The following is an 18012-nucleotide window of genomic DNA, read 5'->3' as shown; positions in this document are numbered from 1 at the left end:
ATAAGGAAATAATTTAGGGAAATCTTCCAAATCATCTTTAATGAGCTGGTAGCTATTAGTAAGGGCACAGTATTCCCAATTAAACTATTTTAAGATTATCGACAATTATCAGACAAGAACACACCATGACTGGGGCAGATGGAAGACGCAGGGAAGGACGCTCTACACCTAAAACCACCACCTCCAAGGTGAGCGACTCCTGCGTCTTTACCAGTGACAACTCTAGCTCTTCTCTGTTCAACTGTCCTACTAGACAACGCTTAACAAGATGTCCACAAGATGTCCACTCTTTTGACTTCCTGGTAGCGTTAATGCAGAAAACACCATCACTTAAACGTTTACCAAAGTCACGCTGCCTGAGCTCACAGCCAACCGTAAGCCCTTCAAGTTTCCTCTTAGACGTCCGCCCTTAGATGTGACTTCTCCGTCATTCCTGCAAGTTAATAAAGCCAACTCTGCTGAACCATGGTTGCTTTTTGGCCTGTTTTGCTGGTAGGTTTTACCCCCACAGTGAACACCTCCAAAACCTCAGTCACCACTTTGTTTTTTAACTAACTCTGCATATTTGATTTGCTAAAGTAGCCGCTCAATTATGAATGCAGTTCCCATTCTCTGAATCTGGAGTCCTTTGTTTTTCCAAATTCGATTCTCCTGGGCAGACAGCTGAACTCAGAGCAGGCACGGAGGGTAATTACGTTTATGTCTCATAGAGACCTGCAGTCCATTACTCTGAGTCCAACACGGTTTTGCTGCCAACTAAAATACGCCCTTTGCATGTAAATTAAGGGGTACCATTCTTTCAACATCTTTTCAACTTTTTGTTTTCCATTTTTAAGGAAACCTAATGTGAAGTGATTCTAGTTTTGATATGTCGTATCTGGGTCAAGTAGCTGATGGCTTTTCAATCAATATTTTATCAAAGCTAAATTGCAGTGATTATACCAGAGTGCATGGTTTAGACAAGTGGGGCAAAAAGACTGGCCTGATAAGAAACAAATACTGTTTGTGATGTAGTCCACATTAGCAAAATGTGGTGAAAAAGAAAGAAGCAGCGGTAATATCTTGAGTGGAAAACGGACTTTGAAATGATATAATTTTGGTAGGAATAAATATTTTGTGATCTACAACTTGGGGAAATGAATTATCTCCAATATCAAAACATTTCATGCATACATACATAATTTATGTGATTATAAAAATCATATTTATATTTTATAATTTAATATGATCCCATTTTCAAATGTATGATATCACAAGATACAGGAAGTCTCACATTAAATAAACTGGGAAGATCTTAGGTTGTCACAAGTGCTGTATGAAAGGAACAGAATATATATCACTTGAGATGTGATTTCAGTGTGAAAAGTGTTAAAGGCAGGAGTCACCTTGCTGTGGAGGTGCACCTTCTGATAGGCAGATAATAAATTTATAAAAAATTAACAGTGACTTTAGACCACAGGATCACTCAACAATTTTATGTCATTTCTATAGAAAGATGTTTCATTTAATTCTGCCTTAAATGCCACAGGGTTAAGATGTAATGGTTGGAAGTGGAGATGTTTCTAGAGGTCACCACTGCCCCCAGTAATCAGCAATATAATCTTCACAATCACCATTACCCCCATCTTCATAGTAATACACTCATGTTTCCCTGGTATAGAAATATCTCCCTCAAATTGTGCATATTCAAAGACTGTGCTGCTAAAATTCTAGTAAATTATACAAGTTGCCAAGCAACATGTCCAAAAGTTTAGCAAAAGAAAAAAGAAGTTAAAAACACATATTATAATCATTTTATGCATTTTATTCTAGCTTGTATTCATGTATTGACTATATACTTTTGGAGTCAAACTCCTAATGACTGTTCAATTTATCACCGTTTCACTTTACATTAAGCATATTATTTTCCATGTTGTTAAAAATGTTTTATAATTTTATTAATTCCACTTAAAATATTATAGACAAGATATATATTCAGCTCCTTTCCTACTTCTTCTATTTTTAGATACTGGGTTTGGAAACTCGATTTTAAGATGCCAGTCTGGGGAGCTCCCCAGTGGTCCAGGAGCTGAGAACCCACCAGCCAATGTGGAGGACACCCGCTCGACCCCTGGTCCAGGAGGACTCTAAGTGCCAGGGGGCCACGAGGCTTGTGCGCCACAGACACCGAGGCCCGCGCTCTCGAGGCCATGTTCCAGAACAAGAGAGGCCACCGCGGTGAGAAGCCCGCGCCCCACGATGAACAGCAGCCCCTGATCGCAGTGGAGAAAACCCGCCTGCAGCAACAAAGACCCAGCGCAGCCAGAAACAGAGAGAGAACGCTTAAAAACACGCCTTTGGTTCAGTCCATTTATCATGTCAACGTAAGCTTAGTGATACTTCCAAGTCCTAACACGCTTTCCTGAGTGTGGGGAAGGCAAGAGGAAAAGAACCCTCCATAATTTACTACCTAGTATGGGTCAGGCACCTAGTGGGTACTTCGGATGTATCGTCTCAGTGAATCCTTCTATTAAGATGCATGTAGATGATAATGCATTATTATCTATACTTAAAGAGAGGAAAAGTTAGCTTCAGCAAATTTAAGCGGAGGTCATTATTAAATAATCATTAAATTGTTGGACTAGGAGTCATGTATATCCTCTTGACTCTCAAAGTCATTTCCAATTACCCTACCATACTTATTCAGAGCTGCATGTGTCTGAGTGAACAAAAACAGTGCCTGCTGGCAAATTTTTCGATCAGACCAGTGCATCATCAAAATTACCTTTCATTTTATCTTTCCACTGAAACTTTCCAGCACTCAAACTTCCCTGAGCCTACTAGCATTTGTTTCACTTATTTTTTACCATAGGAGGTAGAGCTTTTGTGCTTCCAAGTTGAACTTGTGAGGCGTTTATGAAATTAAGCACTATACTAAAAAGCCCAATTAAAAACACCAACAATTCAATGAACAGTTGAGAGCAAGAGAGAGAACATGGTACCGGGACTATCTGCAATGTAATGTACCAGATTCCCACCGTCCTGACAACCAGGGCCAGAGACAAATAGACCAAGGTGTGCCTTTTACACTGCCAGCTCAGAAGAAGTGTATCAGCTCTATGAAGAGAGATGCTTGCCCAAGTACCGACGCAAGGAGTGATTCATTATTTCTTTAGAAAGAACACTGGGCAAAATAAAGGACAGTCACATTCACTGCGGCATCTTGAAAAAGCTAGTGATGTTGCTTAAATGTGTGTGTCATACATCACCCGTCTAAGAGGAGGTTAAAAATGTTAAAATTCACTGAGAAAGCATTTCTACAGGGATGCACAATTATATGGTTCAGGTATTTTGCCTCCTGATAAACTAATTTAGCATAGAGTCTAGAGAAATGTTGGCGTGTCTGCAAGGTGGTCTGTCTCCCGCGTCAGGTGTCTCAAGCCTCTGGCGAGGGCTGCATCGCAAGTCAGTTCACGGTTGGGCTCTGACAGGAACCTCAAGTGCCCACTTTGGGGAGTTGATTAAAAAGGCAGCAGTGTGCTGTCAGTGCCAGATGGGCCGAGTCCTGAACATACCATCAGCTTCCTTTAAAACCTACAGTTGTCTTGAAAATGCTCCCTTTCTCTGTCGCCATTCTGTAGGTACTGCCTCTTACTGGCGCCAAGAGTCCTCAGGACATCATCTGCTGTGACCGCGGTACCCTAAGCCCATCGCCGCCACACTGAGGGTCCTCCCGCAGAGATGCCCTCCGCATGCCGCCTTTCCTTTGGAGGTGTGTGCTGCATCTCCACGTGCAGTCTGCTCTGACCTCGCCACACAAGGGCAGACACAGCCCCAGCGCCCCCAGGTCTGCCCTAGGCAGTGTTTGTTGTTTAGACAAAACCAGGAAAGCTGCCCTTCACCGCTGGAGTGCCAGGCAGAACACAGTGTGCAGCGATGCATCACCTGGGCAGACAGAATCACCAGTTCTGATAGATCAAGGATGACTTCAGTAGACACAGACCAACCACAACAGCAACTACAGTACCAGCCCAGGTGGAAGGACAGAGATGTAAAATACATTTTACTACTAATACAGATCTGTTGGGACGATGTATCTTTAACCTTTTCTCTAAATTGCTAAAAGTACAGAATTCTAAAGGCTGTGAAGAGGATATTAAACAGAATATATATTTGCTTTTCCTGGTTGATAATCCCCTGTTGCTGGTTCATACGAATACATCCCAGAAAATGAAGATAGGATGAGCATGTAAAAAATAAAAATATATACTTAAAGTGTTTTCATACTTCGGAACTACAATCAAACATGTTGTGCAAAGTAAAACACCAGGAAATGTCTCTCTCAGTCCTCATCTCCACCTCAGCCCTTCAGACATTTCACCTGCCTTTCATGAAATTAAAAACACAGTTTCATGCTCTTATTATGTGGAATGTCAGAAACAGGACTGAATTTGAAGGACTTTGAAAAATATATTGATCAGCGCAGAGGTGGGCAAACCGTAGCCCAGAGGCCAATCCCAGTTCCTTGTTTTAGAAATGAAGCTTTTTTTATCTTTTTATTTTTAATTGATTGACAATTGCTTTACACTATTGGTTTAATTTCTGTCATACACTAACATGAATTAACCATAGAGGTACATATGTTCCCTTCCTCTTGAATCTCCCCTCCTACCTCCCTCCTCACCCCACCCCCCTAGGTTGTTATAGAGCCCCAGTTTGAGTTCCCTGAGTCATACAGCAAATTCCCACTGGCTCTCTACTTTATATATGGTAGTGAATATGCTTCCACGCTACTCTCTCCTTCATCTCACCCTCTCCTTCCTCTCTCCCGCTCTTGTCCATACGTCTGTTCTCTATGTCTGCATATCCAGTGCTGCCCATAAATAAGGTTTTATTGGGATGCAACCATGCTTATATGTTTATACATGGTCTGTGGCTGCTTTCATCCTGCAGGCGAGAGTGACTGTGACATACAGCCAATGCCTGGCAAAGCCTCAAATACTTACTTCTGGACGATTACAGAAAAACAAAACAAACAAAAACAAACAACACTTGCTGGATTAGAAGATAAGACATAGGGCTTCCTTGGTAGCTCAGTAGGGAAGAATCCACCTGCCAACGCAGGAGACATGGTTCCATCCCTGATTTGAGAAGATCCCGCATGCTGCAGAGCGACTAGGCCCCGTGCCACAACTCCCGAGCCTGTGCTCTAGAGCCGGGGAGCTGGGGTACTGAAGCCCTGGCGCCCCGGGAGCCTGTGCTCTGCAGCGAGAGAAGCCACTGCAATGAGAAGCCCACACATCACAATGAAGAAGAGTAGCCCCTGATCGCTGTGACTAGAGAAAAGCCTGCACAGCAACGAAGATGCAGCGCAGCCAAGAGTGAGTAAATACAATGATACAAAAAGACACAAAAAGAAACATCCACTACCTCATTTATCTAGGAATAAAATGGAAAGACATTTTAAAAGATTAGGTAAGGCACAGGATTTTATATCCTCCTATCCCACGCCCCCCACCACCCTAAAAAAAGAAACAGCCAAACAACAGTGATGTTTCTATATCAGAGAAGACCATTTGCACAAGCTCCTGGTAGTTATCGGTTTCTTGAATAGAGCGCTAAACACTGTGGTCCCCCAGGAAAAGCCTTTTAAAATTCATGTTTTGCTGTGTAGTGAACAATGTAAATGCACCAGCAGGATCACAGGGACAGCACGCACAGGCCTGTGTGTCAGAGTCTTGCACCAACGTCGCTACAACGTCCCGCTCCGTGGACAGTTCTTAGGGCATCTGTCGCATGCTGTGTTTGGTGACAGTTCTTTGTAACTCTGTCCTTTGTGGTTAGAACCCCTGTTCTTTGAAGGGATGTGTCTCTGTCTTATGCTGTCTTGCTTTGGTTCCTTACAGCTCTATGGGAGTCCAGTAAACATTAGTTGAATGAATGAATAAGTCAGTAGAACAAAATGTCCTTACTGAACTTATTGAAAAGAAATCAATCGGTACACTTAAACAAATGTGGTTTGGTAATCAGAGTAGATGCACAGAATCTGAGCAAAGAAATGAAACTGATTTTCATGCATGGCTTGTGGGAGCTCTTATAACTGTGTCAGGTCTTTTACAGTAAATACAATTTAATGGCTAATTGTTGCTAATGGGAGGTACTAATGGACCTAATTTTTAATTAAGAGATGGGAATCATTTGTAATTAGCTCATGGTATCCATGAAAACACGTTTAGAGTTTGAAAAATGGTTTGAAGTAGTTTAAACATCTCCTATTTGAAGAAATGGCTTTGTTCTTCGAATTAGCTTAAACAGCCCCCCACCCCTGCCAAGTTATGGAAGAGTTTTATGAAATAATTCCCACTCAGGATACAGTACAAAGGTGGGTTGGTAGGGCATCACTGATTCCAAATTAGGGAGGCTTTCCAAAGCAAACAGATGTTACTGACTAGCAGAACAATGTAGGAAAAACTGCATAATATATTGATAGGGAATTTTGTCTGAATCTGAGCAAGTACCATGGTGAAGATGTCATTCTCATCCTGAAGTTGGACCGATGATAAACATTGACTCTTTCCGACCTGTTTTAGCCAGTGTGTAGAAGGCATATGGCCGAGAATCCGTGTTCAGAAGCTCTATGGGTTGCTGTCAATGCGTTATTTGGTCCTTTTCCATTTTTTTCCAAACACAAACTCCAATTCTGAATTCTAAGGTTTTCAGAAAAGGAGAATGAATTTGGGTTCTACTTTGGTTCACTCCCTGTTCATAGTCTGGGCTTCCCTGGTGGCTCAAATGGTAAAGAATCTGCCTGCAATGCAGGAGATGCTGGTTCAATCCCTGGGTCAGGAAGATACCCTGGAGAAGGAAATGGCTACTCACTCCAGTATTCTTGCCTGGAGAATTCCATGGACAGAGGAGCCTGGAAAGCTACAGTCCACCGGATCACAAAGAGTTGGGACATGACGGAGCTTTTCACTGTGCATAGTAGTCTTTTGTTTGATTACATCATGATGCCTTTCTAGGAAATTAAATTCAAAGCAACTGAGATAAACATTTGACAACAAATTATCTGTAGTTCTCATAGGTTTCTCATAAAACCCAACCATGGACAGAAAACAATGATGCTTTACTCTTCATTTTAAAATCTTTTAGAGTTAGTTATAATTGTATGGAAAAGAAACATCGAAAACAGAAGAGACTCATGAGTTTGCATGAAAATGTAGGTCCAGCCTCTTGTTCTCTGCCCTTGAAACAAGCAGGATAAAAAGTGTAGCAGAGGCTTGGGCAAGGAGAAAGCAAAGAAATCAGAGACTCCCGTCTCCCAGACATCAGCCATGTTCTCTGGACATCACCACTCTGGCTTTAGCTCTATTCTTCCTCAATTATTGTTAGTTTTGGTTATTTTTGTTAATGTATTAACTGTTTAACTATTCACCTTAGACTCTTCCTAAAAAAAGAGATCTTCAACCATGTGTTTGATTAACTTATTCAAATCTACATTAAAGTAACTTTACAGTTGCTGAAATAAAAATAAAGAAGTTTTGATCCATAGCCTCCTAAAAATCACTTCTAGTATCATGATGATACACAAATCACACTCTGAAAAATACTAATCTGGTATACTTTCCTGCCTTTAATTAGATGTATCCTCCAAAAGCTTACCTCCACGCACTCCCCCCCCCCCAAAAAAAAACACACTTGATTCTTAAAAATTCTGTGAGGTCAAGTCTTCAGTGATTGGCCTACATCTTATTAGTGTCAAAAAGCAAAACAAAACGAAATCTAGACACACAGAAATACTCCACTTAAATACCAGCTTCTTATGCTCATGTTTATTGATCTCCTTAACCTCCAACCAGCTTCACCTTAAGTCCACTTTGACCATCTACTCCCATGACCTGGACTTCGCTGAGAATAGTTCATTATCCAGAGTCCTAAGCCCAAGTATTGTATTTCTGATCACTCTGTACACCTTGTTGGGACCTCTAGTCTCTATCTTCCTTACAATCTCCTCTACCACCCCTTACTGCCTTCTTTGCTCTTTCTATTCAACCTAGAAACTAGTTTATCACTCTGTCACTCTCTCGTCAGTAATGTCAGCACACGCTGCCCTTTTTTTCCCCTTCATTTGCTCAAACCTTAGCCCTGGATTAACCTACTCTCTTCTTTTCCTGGCAACTGAGCTCTGCAGTGGAAAATCAAACACCACCCCAGACTGCTACTGCAAACACCTGTAGGCTGTAACTCCCCACGGAGCCCCACTACTGGATCCTCGAGCTTTCCTTGTGTTGCTAGCTGACCTTTGGCCTTTCTTCCTCTACAGTTTTCCAAATCTCTGTCATCCTTAAGCTCCTTACCATGCTATTTCCCACTCCAGTCTCAGGAGGTGTCATTCAAAACTTCACAAAAAGCAAATAGAATCCTAGGGATGATCATAGAGAAGTGAGTCAGACGGAGGAGAGTCTGGCACGTGTCACACCCACTTCCTTACAGGACATTCACTGTCTCTGCTCTTCCCCTTCAAACTGCCCTGTCGGATTGCCTAGTGACCTTGGTGTCACAAAATCCAGTGGCTTCTTTTCTAAACTTATCTTCCTGGACAGGCTTCTCTTGAAACCCTCTTTTGCTTTGGCTTCTTCAAAGAACTCATATTCTTGGTTTTCCTTGTATGTTTATGGTTGTCTTTTCCAATCTTTACTTTAGGTTCCCTTTTCTGCCCATTCTTTATTTTCAACAATTTGCATACTTCTCTCCACTCTAAGCACATTCTCTGGGTGTCATGGCTTACTTCAATGATGATTACTCCAGAACCCATTTCCACCTAGGAGTTCCAGATACCCACAACCAAATAGCTATCGATTATCTTCACTTAGGTGCCTCACTGGCATCTCAAACTCAGTGATGCTGTACTCAGCCTGCTTCCTGCCAAACTTGATTCTCTTTCCTCTGGTTCAGAGCTCGGCAAGTGATACTTCAAGCTACTGAATTGCTGGGAACTTAAGAGCCTCATTTAATTTCTTCTTCTTCTTCTACTCTGCATCCAACCAGTTCTCAAGTCCTGTGTATGCTACTTCTGTCAAATTTGTGGAATGTGTCAACCCTCCACCCTTATTCCCACACCTTGAGCATGAATCAGCTTGATTTTGTGCTCGGATCCTTGAGCTCTGGTCCCCATCTTCCAGGTCTGTCTCTCTCTTCACCCTATATCCAGAGGGATCCCATTATTCTCTGACTTAAACTTTTTAGTTGACATCTACTGCCACCAGGGTGGAGCCAAGCTACTGTAGCTAATGACACTGCCCCAGCTTATTTCTCAGGAAACGTTTTCTCTACTTCCGTTTCTCTTTATGCATCCCTGTCCTATTGAGGCATCTGAAGTTCCCCGAATTTGCTATATCCTGCTACCCATGAGCTCTGTATACGCCACCCTGTTGATCTGAAACTCCTTCCCACTCCACTATTTTTCACTTGACTAATTCCCGTGTGTCCTCTGTCTCCATTCAGAGGTTCCTTCCACTATTTATGACTTCAGCTGTGGGTCAGTTTTCTCTTTGTATCCACATAGCATCTCGTAACAAGAATGATTAGCACAGTTGTTGTTAATAATACTTGTGTTAGTCGCTCAGGCATGTTTGCGACCTCATGGCCTGTACCCCGCCAGGCTCCTCTGTCCATGGAATTCTCCAGGCAAGAATACTGGAGTGGGTAGCCATTCCCTTCTCCAGGGGATCGTCCTGATCCAGGGATAGAACCCAGATCTCCTGCACTGCAGGCGGATCCTTCACCAGCTGAGCCGCCAGGGAGCCCACTTGAGCACTTATTTAATGCCAGAATCCCTGCTAAGTCAACTACATATTTTACCTCATCTAATGGTCACAACAACATTGCGAGGTAATTAATACCTCCTCAGATGAGTAATCCAAGCCACAGAGAACTTAAATAATTTTCCCAAGGTTTCACGACTAGTGAGTGACCCAAGTTGATTCTGAACCCAGGTTATCTTTTTGAAGATTTTACAAACTCAAACATCATATATTTGTCCCTATGGAAATACTTATGACACTGTGTTGTAATCACTCACTTGTACATAACTTCCTAATTGGACCTTAGACTTTTAGAAGGAAGTTGTAGCCCTAGCACCCGACACGTAGACTGTCATATGCTGTGCTCCCAATACATACTTTTTCAATAAATACAAGAACAAGGTGGCATGTGGTTCAAAGAGGAAAGAGTCCTTGCTGAAAATCAGATTTACCCTGATTACCCTGAGATCACCCTTCAGCGTCTGCCATCATGACATTTTTCCCTCCAAAATGACGTGCAGTCATCTAATTACCCCATACGGTTTCATTTCATGTACATTTCATGTATGTTTCCCACTCTTGTCCAACCGGTAAACTCATATTCATCCTTCCAAATCAAGCTCAGAATTCACTTCATTCCTGAGAGTTTCCAATCTTCATTTTAGCACTCAGAGGGTGGTCAAAAAATGTTTGATATGTTGAATGAACAAAATTAAGTTGAGTTTTGTTTCTGTAGGTTACCAGAGAGATATCTCCAGCTCCAATACATCATGATAGTTTAGCTGACTCCTCCAATGGCCAAGAATCAGTCACTATTCAAGTTGTCCAACACGAGCGTATTGGGATTCGTTTGAAGAGGGTGTCACAGCACCTTATGCCTGTTTGACTTTCCTGATACGGTTAAGGGTTTGGCAAAAGACATGTCATTTTTCAAATGTCACTCAAATGGTGCCCACCAGACAAGTCATAAACACTTTAGGAAGGCAAGTCTATTTTCATTTAGAGACAGATTAAAGAGGCCAAAGAAGTCTGTGTAAATTTAAAAGATGTCAAACCACCAACTCAGTCTCCTCAGGGGAAAACAACTGTAAAATCTCCCCAAATGCTCTCTTTCCTGTCACCTCTGTTTCAGTCCCCTTGCATTCCACTGAGATTCCAGTGCCTGTCTTAGTCCAGTGACGGCATGGCTGAGCTTTCTGACGGTTCTACGTCATGACCGTGTCTGACTCCTCAAGCACACACCAAACCGCCTGATGAACTTGCTCAGAGAACTGCTTTCATCCAGCCGCTCCTCTGCTCAAGGGCTCTTGGTGGTGCCGACTGTGAACCAAGTGGGAACTCTGAGTCTAGAGTTGCCACCTGATGTCTTGCCATAATTGATTTGTGTAGAGCCTGACCCATGGCCCATCTCTAGTAAGTGCTTTCGATGTTTTCATTGCTTTTCCATTGTGTTCTTGAAAGGGAAATCAGAAACTCTAGTGGCAGGGAAGTTCCATTTTGTGTCTTTCATTATTATCAATATTGGTGAATGACTGAGAGCAGATGCCTCTTGTTAAACAAAGACATCACATGTTAAGCACAGTAAAGGCAGAACACGTTAGAGAAAGCATCCTCTCAGGGGTCCCCTATCCTAAATAAAACAGGTGTGTGAAGATATAATGGAATATTTTCATTAATGACAATTTACAGAGGTTTCCAGGAGGCCCAAAGTAACTTCACAGCTGAAAGCTAAGTCATTGCTTCTCCACTGAACTTCTAAGAGGAGTATTCAGCTATAAGCATAATCAGACAAGTCCACAAGACACGAGAAAAGGATTATCCTGCAGACACCAGGTCCAGCAAACCAGGTGGCCAAGAACATGATGTTCTCTGCTTCAAAACCATCACTCAGTTGCCAGACTCTGTTGCCCCCTGGGTTCCCCCATTCTATTTCTGGCCTTCATCTCTTGCGCTGTCTCTCTACTGCCCTTTCTTGGTTTAGATTTTATGTCCTCATCATCTGACACATCAAAGGATTAGAGAGTTCAAAGCCCTTCTTGCTGCCAGTATTTTATTTAGTTAAAATCAACAAAAATGAAAAATTGTGCCCATTTTCCTCTCTGTAAGAAACCAACTTCAAAGTTAAGATGAAAGTATAAGAAGATCCATGCAGTTCAAAATTCAAACCCATGTCTTCACATCCATATACTCTATTATGAACTGCACTACTGGGTTTTACGGAGTAACTTTAATATCACTGATTAAAATGCTCAAGACCCTGCTAATGCATTCTCAAATCAACCTCGGCCACTTTGTAGTAACATGGAACATTGGCAGCTTTTCTTTCAATATCCCAAATACAATTTTTGGAACAAATTTGAAGTTTTGATTCATTCAACAATTATATTGAGCACCTACTATGTGTCAGATACTATGCTGGGTGCAGAACAAGCAAAATGGGATGATTTTCTGATTTCAGAAGAATTCTGGTCTCTAAAGCAGTGCTTCTCAAATTATTTTTATTCACCTGAGCCCTCTTTTGATTAACTTAAATATCCTTCTCCTGCTTCCCAGAAAGTCTAATGAATATCCCAATACTGAGAATCACTGATAAACAGACTCCAAGACCAAATGTCTTTGAGCCTTTACTTTTTGTTTCAAAAGCAACATATTTATTTTCCACACACAAACTGGATTGGAATATTAAATATTCTTTTTTGAACCGCATATGCGAATCCCCCATCCCAGAACTGAAATTCAACTGCCTACTTAGCATCTGTGTTTGAGAATCACTGCTTTAAAGAGTTTTGGAGAAAACCAGGCAAGCTCCCTCTCTCCCATCCAATCAAGTCTTAAAGGAATTAGAATTTTCCTACCTGACACAACAGCTGGTGGAGTATCATAATCCTGTCTTGGGACTGAATCTTTGAATGAAAAGAGCATGAGAAAGAATGCAATGAAGTCCAAAAGAAAATAAAATAGAATCTTCGCTCTACAACTTGGAAGAGCTTGCTGTATGTCACATGGTACCTAAGGTGCCTGCCTTTAAGCCCTCAGGGTACTATGACCCCCTAGTGGTCCCCCAAAACCACCACTCTGGACATGTCATTAGGCCCTATGTGACCTGCAAGGACAGCATTGTCTGACCCAGAATATTGTCATCTTCCTCTTTCATAATTTTGGTCCCACCCTTGGGTCATCAATGTGAGATTGGTACCCTCTCTGGCTGACACCAAAGTTCTATGAGGCTGCTCATCAGGAAGGGGCCAAGAGCACAATATGAAACCCCAGTCATGGAAAACAAAAGAAATAACTATAATTTTAAAAGAAATAAGTGAAAAATTTGCACATTCCCCAAATCTCTGGAGGCTGACGTGTTTTGAAGCTAAAATTTTGTTATTGACCATTTATCTCTGGCTCTTTTCCCACGGGTGGTCGATCGAGACCAAGGAGCCCCATGTGCTAGAATCATCAATACAGAGATGAATAGAAATGGATCTATTCAACAAATGGCCGCTGTCTTTTTCCAAAGTGTCATAACATTAGAGGTGCCAATACTAGATCAGGGTTAATTAAACAACTAGACATCCATTTCAAAACTTGAGATGACACAGGACCAAATATAACACTATAAAAAAGAGGCTTTGCCTTAATACCATTTCTTTAACCAGAGACGTCAAATAGGAAAGTGGGAGATGGCTTATAGCTCAAGGTCCCCACTTCTAAAAATGGACAGTTCTCATTTAGTTCCAGCTCCCCTTGGAGGGGTAAGCTATGTAAAAGGCACCAGGTATTGCAAAATATACTGCCCAAACAAGATTAGATACGTGCTTACATGACCCTTGTTCCATCCATATGATCATTATTCCATTTAAAAAACTAAAAATTCAAACTTTTTTCTTCCACCTACTTGTCACTTAATTTGGAACATCACAAATTTCTCCATTTCATTTCCCTGACACAAAATGACAATGTTGATCACTCTCTCATGAGTGAATGGTGTGTGAGAACAGAAGTTGAACAATGCGAGGCCAGCCAAGCAAGCATTGATCAAAGATTCAAATATGCAAGTAAACCTTCAGCACAAGTTATTCTGTTTCTCACAACACTTATGTTTACCTAGTGACTTGATTATAATCCCTAAATCTAGAATTTATAAACATAATTTTCAAAGGGTCTGCAAATATTTTATTAATAGTGGTAGTAAAATTCTAAGTATCTTTTAAAAAAAAAACTAACTGCATATTATTACTACAAACAAGCCTGTGACACTAATCATTGTCTAAGAACATATTTTAACATTTCAAAATGGATAAAAACGTCATGCTCATTGTTGAATACTTGGAGAACGTAGAGAAGTATCATGATTGAAATAGAAACTCTCCCTAATCCCACCACTCAGAAACCATCCTGCTTGTATTTGTTACAGCATTATTTCACAAGTATTTTTTCATAGCTGATACTATACTCCACACGTGCAAATTTACATCCTGCTCTTTTGACTAAACATGAGAAATAATCCTTCTCCTAATTATTTTATACTCTTATAATTTCATGCTGCATTGCATTCTGGTTTATGGATGGGCTATGATTTATTTAATCATCCTTCCTTACTAAATATTATAATAAACAATGGGCTGAATATTTTTAGACATAGTTTCTGTTATACTAGAATATTTCTGTAGACTAGGTGCTCAAAACTATAACCACTGGGTTGAGGAAGAGAGTGTTTATGATGGGTCTTGTGGGCCCACCCTGCTCTCCAGCTCACACATTTATAAATTTGGATTCCTACCATCAGAGTACCATGACTATGTATCTCCTGACACCTTTGTCAGCAATATGCATTATTTTAATAACTTTATTTAATGAGTTCCATGTGTGTGTGTGTGTGTGTGTGTGTGTATTGGATTAATTTACTGTTAATTATTTTTCATATTTTTTTTTTGGTTTTCTATTTCCTCTTCTATCAACTATCTGATCACATCCTTTGGCATTTTATATACTGGGAATTTTGTATTTGTTGCTAATTTATTGGAATTCAGAATCCATTTTTTTAAACAGTGAAAGCTTGCCTTACTATTTGCAAATAAACTTTCATAAAACTACACTTTCACTGAATGCCTACTTGTTTACTGTTTACATTGTAAGACTAACTTCAAAACCTCACTTGTCTTACAATAAGACTAAACAAATTTTTAAAAGCTATTCCCTTTCCTCTATACTTTCTTTGTTGTATAACCATTTTTAACTGATTGATATTTTTCCTGAAAAATCACCTCAGGAGATATACTCATGACCACTTACAAATTTATGATACTGTTTCCTAATCATGAGTCCGCTTAACATCATGTATTGGTTTTAACCACTCTGCTTCAATGCTTATATTCCTGGATAATAATTGAAAGAATTTAAAAGCATTGTGGGAAGGATGATGCCACTGAAAACTGTGGGAGAACTGTGCTGAACAAGTCAAGAACAATTACAAGATTATCTTTGTATGCAGCTAGGGTTACACCACCAGAATCCAATGATGTCACAAGTCACCAGTGGTTTGCAGACAGAAACAGAACTGTAGATAAGGAGCCTGCAGAACAAAACCTTTTTATTTCTTTCAGCAGATTCTGGTGACATTGGAAGCCACTGGTGACCACCAACTGAACAAATGAAAAGGAGATAAGAAACTTGTAAAACAAGACTGCCATGCAATCTGGAGGTTCTCATAACAGTAAAACCCCCAGTGGCTTCCGCCAAAGCTTACAATAGACTGATAAGAAATTATGGATAACAGGGTTTCGGTTCTTGAGGGAATCCTGTGACAAAAAATAAACAAAAGCGGAAAAAGCTAGAAAATTCTTCAAGGTCAGCAGAGCCCTGGAATAAAATGGTTACACTGCTTGCATAAAATTCATTTTTCTTTTAAGGCCTGCAGATTCTGTCCAGCTTAGAAAAGAGGTAGGGAATTGGATGATAAACATTTGAGGTGGCAAATGGTAGAAGAATGGTTAATTAAACTACATGGCATCCATTTCACAATGTGGGGCTCTGGGGGACCAAATATATTTAATTTTATGAAAATGAAAAAGTCTTGACTCAGTATACTTCTGTTACCCAGGGATCTTAGGAAAGAAAGTGGGACAGAGCGTCAGGCTCCCCTTCTGAAAAATGGAGAGTTCTACTGTAGCTCCAGGTCCTATCAGCAGTGAACCCAGCCTACTTGGGTTATTCCCGGGACCTCTCTGCTCTGCCCCTGGAAACTATGCCTGGAGTTGAGGTTCCTGCCTTAATCTTGACATGTCCCTGTTCATATCTTGTTTTGCAGAATTTCAGTGAGGTCAGATGCTTGAAAGCCTCTGGAAAGTAGGAGAGAGATATGGTTGAAGACTTTCAGGTTGCCTGGCTGTGGCAACATGCAGGGAAGTTGAGATGGGAAACAGGAAAAAGAGTTAGGGGACTATTACACTTAATCAACGAGGCCCAGGGCGGAGACTCGAGGATGTGGAGGTGAGGATGCAACTGACAAATGTCTATGGGACTTGAAAAGTAACGGTCCGTGGTGGGGATTAAGAAGAAAATGGTCTATGCTGGGTCCTGGGTATAATGCTGGACTTCCGGGGTGAGTGGTCACGGAATCAGCTTGAGGGGGAGTAGGAGTGGGACCCTATAAAAGGAAGGGCCAGTGGGGAGGAAGCTTGGGAGGTTCCTTTGGGTTGTGCTGACTTCGAGATGTTGGAGGGGAAGGTCATGTGGAAATATTTAGCAAGCGCTGGAAAATGAGGCTAAAATTCTGAGATGAGGTTAGCCCTGGGGACTCAGACAGCAGAGTCTTTGGCATAGAAGGCAGAGTTCAAAACCATCAAGGTGGAGGACAGTTGAATGAGGAGCTAGTTTAAAAACTTACCCATCAGCCTAGGAAAGAAAAGAGGAAGCAGTGGCCAGAGAGGTCAGAGGAGAATCAAGAAAACCTTGGGCAGGAGTCACCAATTGACAGCTCTTAGGACAAACGGGGTCCAGTATTCAAATATAGGGAGATTTCCCATTAAAATCCAGACAGTTAGCTTATCTAGTTCCAAGAACTAGAAGGTGAGCCACCTGGGGTCTGTATGCCCTTGTGGTTATAGCATCTGGATTGGTCTGGCTGCCCTCTCTAGAAGAGGAACTGTGTTCGCGGCTGCCAGAGGCAGCGTCTTGCTAGCTACTCATCCAACATGTGGGCAGAGCTGTTATGATGACTGCATTCAAAAGTGTCTCTAATTTAAAATATGATTTCCAGTATTGTGTGTATTTATATTACACAGCTATGTGTGACATAGGTAAAAACAGACCAAATTTGCTGATATACTGCCAGGATTTGGGGCTTGGACTTAATCAGCTTTATTCATTAATGTGACTTGGCTGGTCTCTGTACCTTTTGGGTTTACAGCCTGAACGGGTATGTTAGAAGCTACGGAAGTGGAGAGTGGAAAACAGTAAGTTACATTGAATGAAGCAGAGCAGCCAGCGAGCTGAACTGTGGTTGACAGTGTCTGACCTCCTTCCAGTGACCTGGACTCAGTGCCCACAAGTTAGAAGCCACTGGAGGAAGAGGGCTGGGGGTGCGGCTCCTTTGAGAAGCATCTGCTGTGTAGCAAGCAACACACTGTATTGCATATGTTTACATATCTCATGCTATTGACACTCACAACACCTCTGGGATATCAGTATTATTCTTCCACTTTGCAAAAGAGAAAGTAAAAGTTCAGAGAGGTTAGGTAATCTGCCTAAATATGCACAGCTAATAAAGGGCAGAGGTAGGTTTTAAACTCAACTTTAATTTCAATACCAACTATTCTTTCCATGACATTAGGCCACCTTCCCAGCAATGGATACACTATATTGAAAATACGTAATAAGGTGGTGAAACTTGATTAAAGAGAATCAACCTTAATTGCTTAAGAGCTACTTCAAATGCCAATCAAAAATTTAGATAAAATAAATCTATGATATTGAAGTAAAGAGTGACAGCTTAAGAAACAAGTATAACTTCATGCTGGACACTCAGCATTGTCAGTGATATTTTGTGGAATAAATATACAAATTAATACACTCTGCCTTTTCAGAACCTTATGAAACTTTAAAACAACAATTTATACAAAGCTTATTATGTATTTAAGCATTAGTGCAAATGTGAAAGAGAAAAAGAATTTTTTAAAAAGCTAGAAGAAATCTGATGTTAAATATAAGCCACATGCTTACACGTTTGCTTTCTAAG

General features: G+C 41.0%; 1 protein-coding gene across 15 annotated transcripts in view; it reads right to left on the bottom strand.

Annotated features, from left to right (window-relative positions):
- Nucleotides 1–18012, bottom strand: part of RBMS3 (RNA binding motif single stranded interacting protein 3) — a 1621798-nt gene that overhangs the window by 58566 nt on the left and 1545220 nt on the right. For 11 of the 15 annotated variants that reach the window (XM_081526995.1, XM_081526994.1, XM_081526999.1 and 8 more), the window contains one exon: nt 12638–12685. The exons of the other annotated variants lie outside the window; for them this stretch is intronic. In XM_081526995.1, coding sequence (XP_081383121.1) covers nt 12638–12685 — 48 coding nt within the window. The remainder of the gene's footprint in view (nt 1–12637; nt 12686–18012) is intronic. 15 annotated transcript variants of the gene reach the window in all.

Source organism: Giraffa tippelskirchi, chromosome 9 (genome assembly GCF_054371585.1).
Source record: "Giraffa tippelskirchi isolate mGirTip1 chromosome 9, T2T-mGirTip1v1.2.pri, whole genome shotgun sequence".
Taxonomy (NCBI): domain Eukaryota; kingdom Metazoa; phylum Chordata; class Mammalia; order Artiodactyla; family Giraffidae; genus Giraffa; species Giraffa tippelskirchi.
This window is presented reverse-complemented; position numbering and strand designations above follow the sequence as displayed.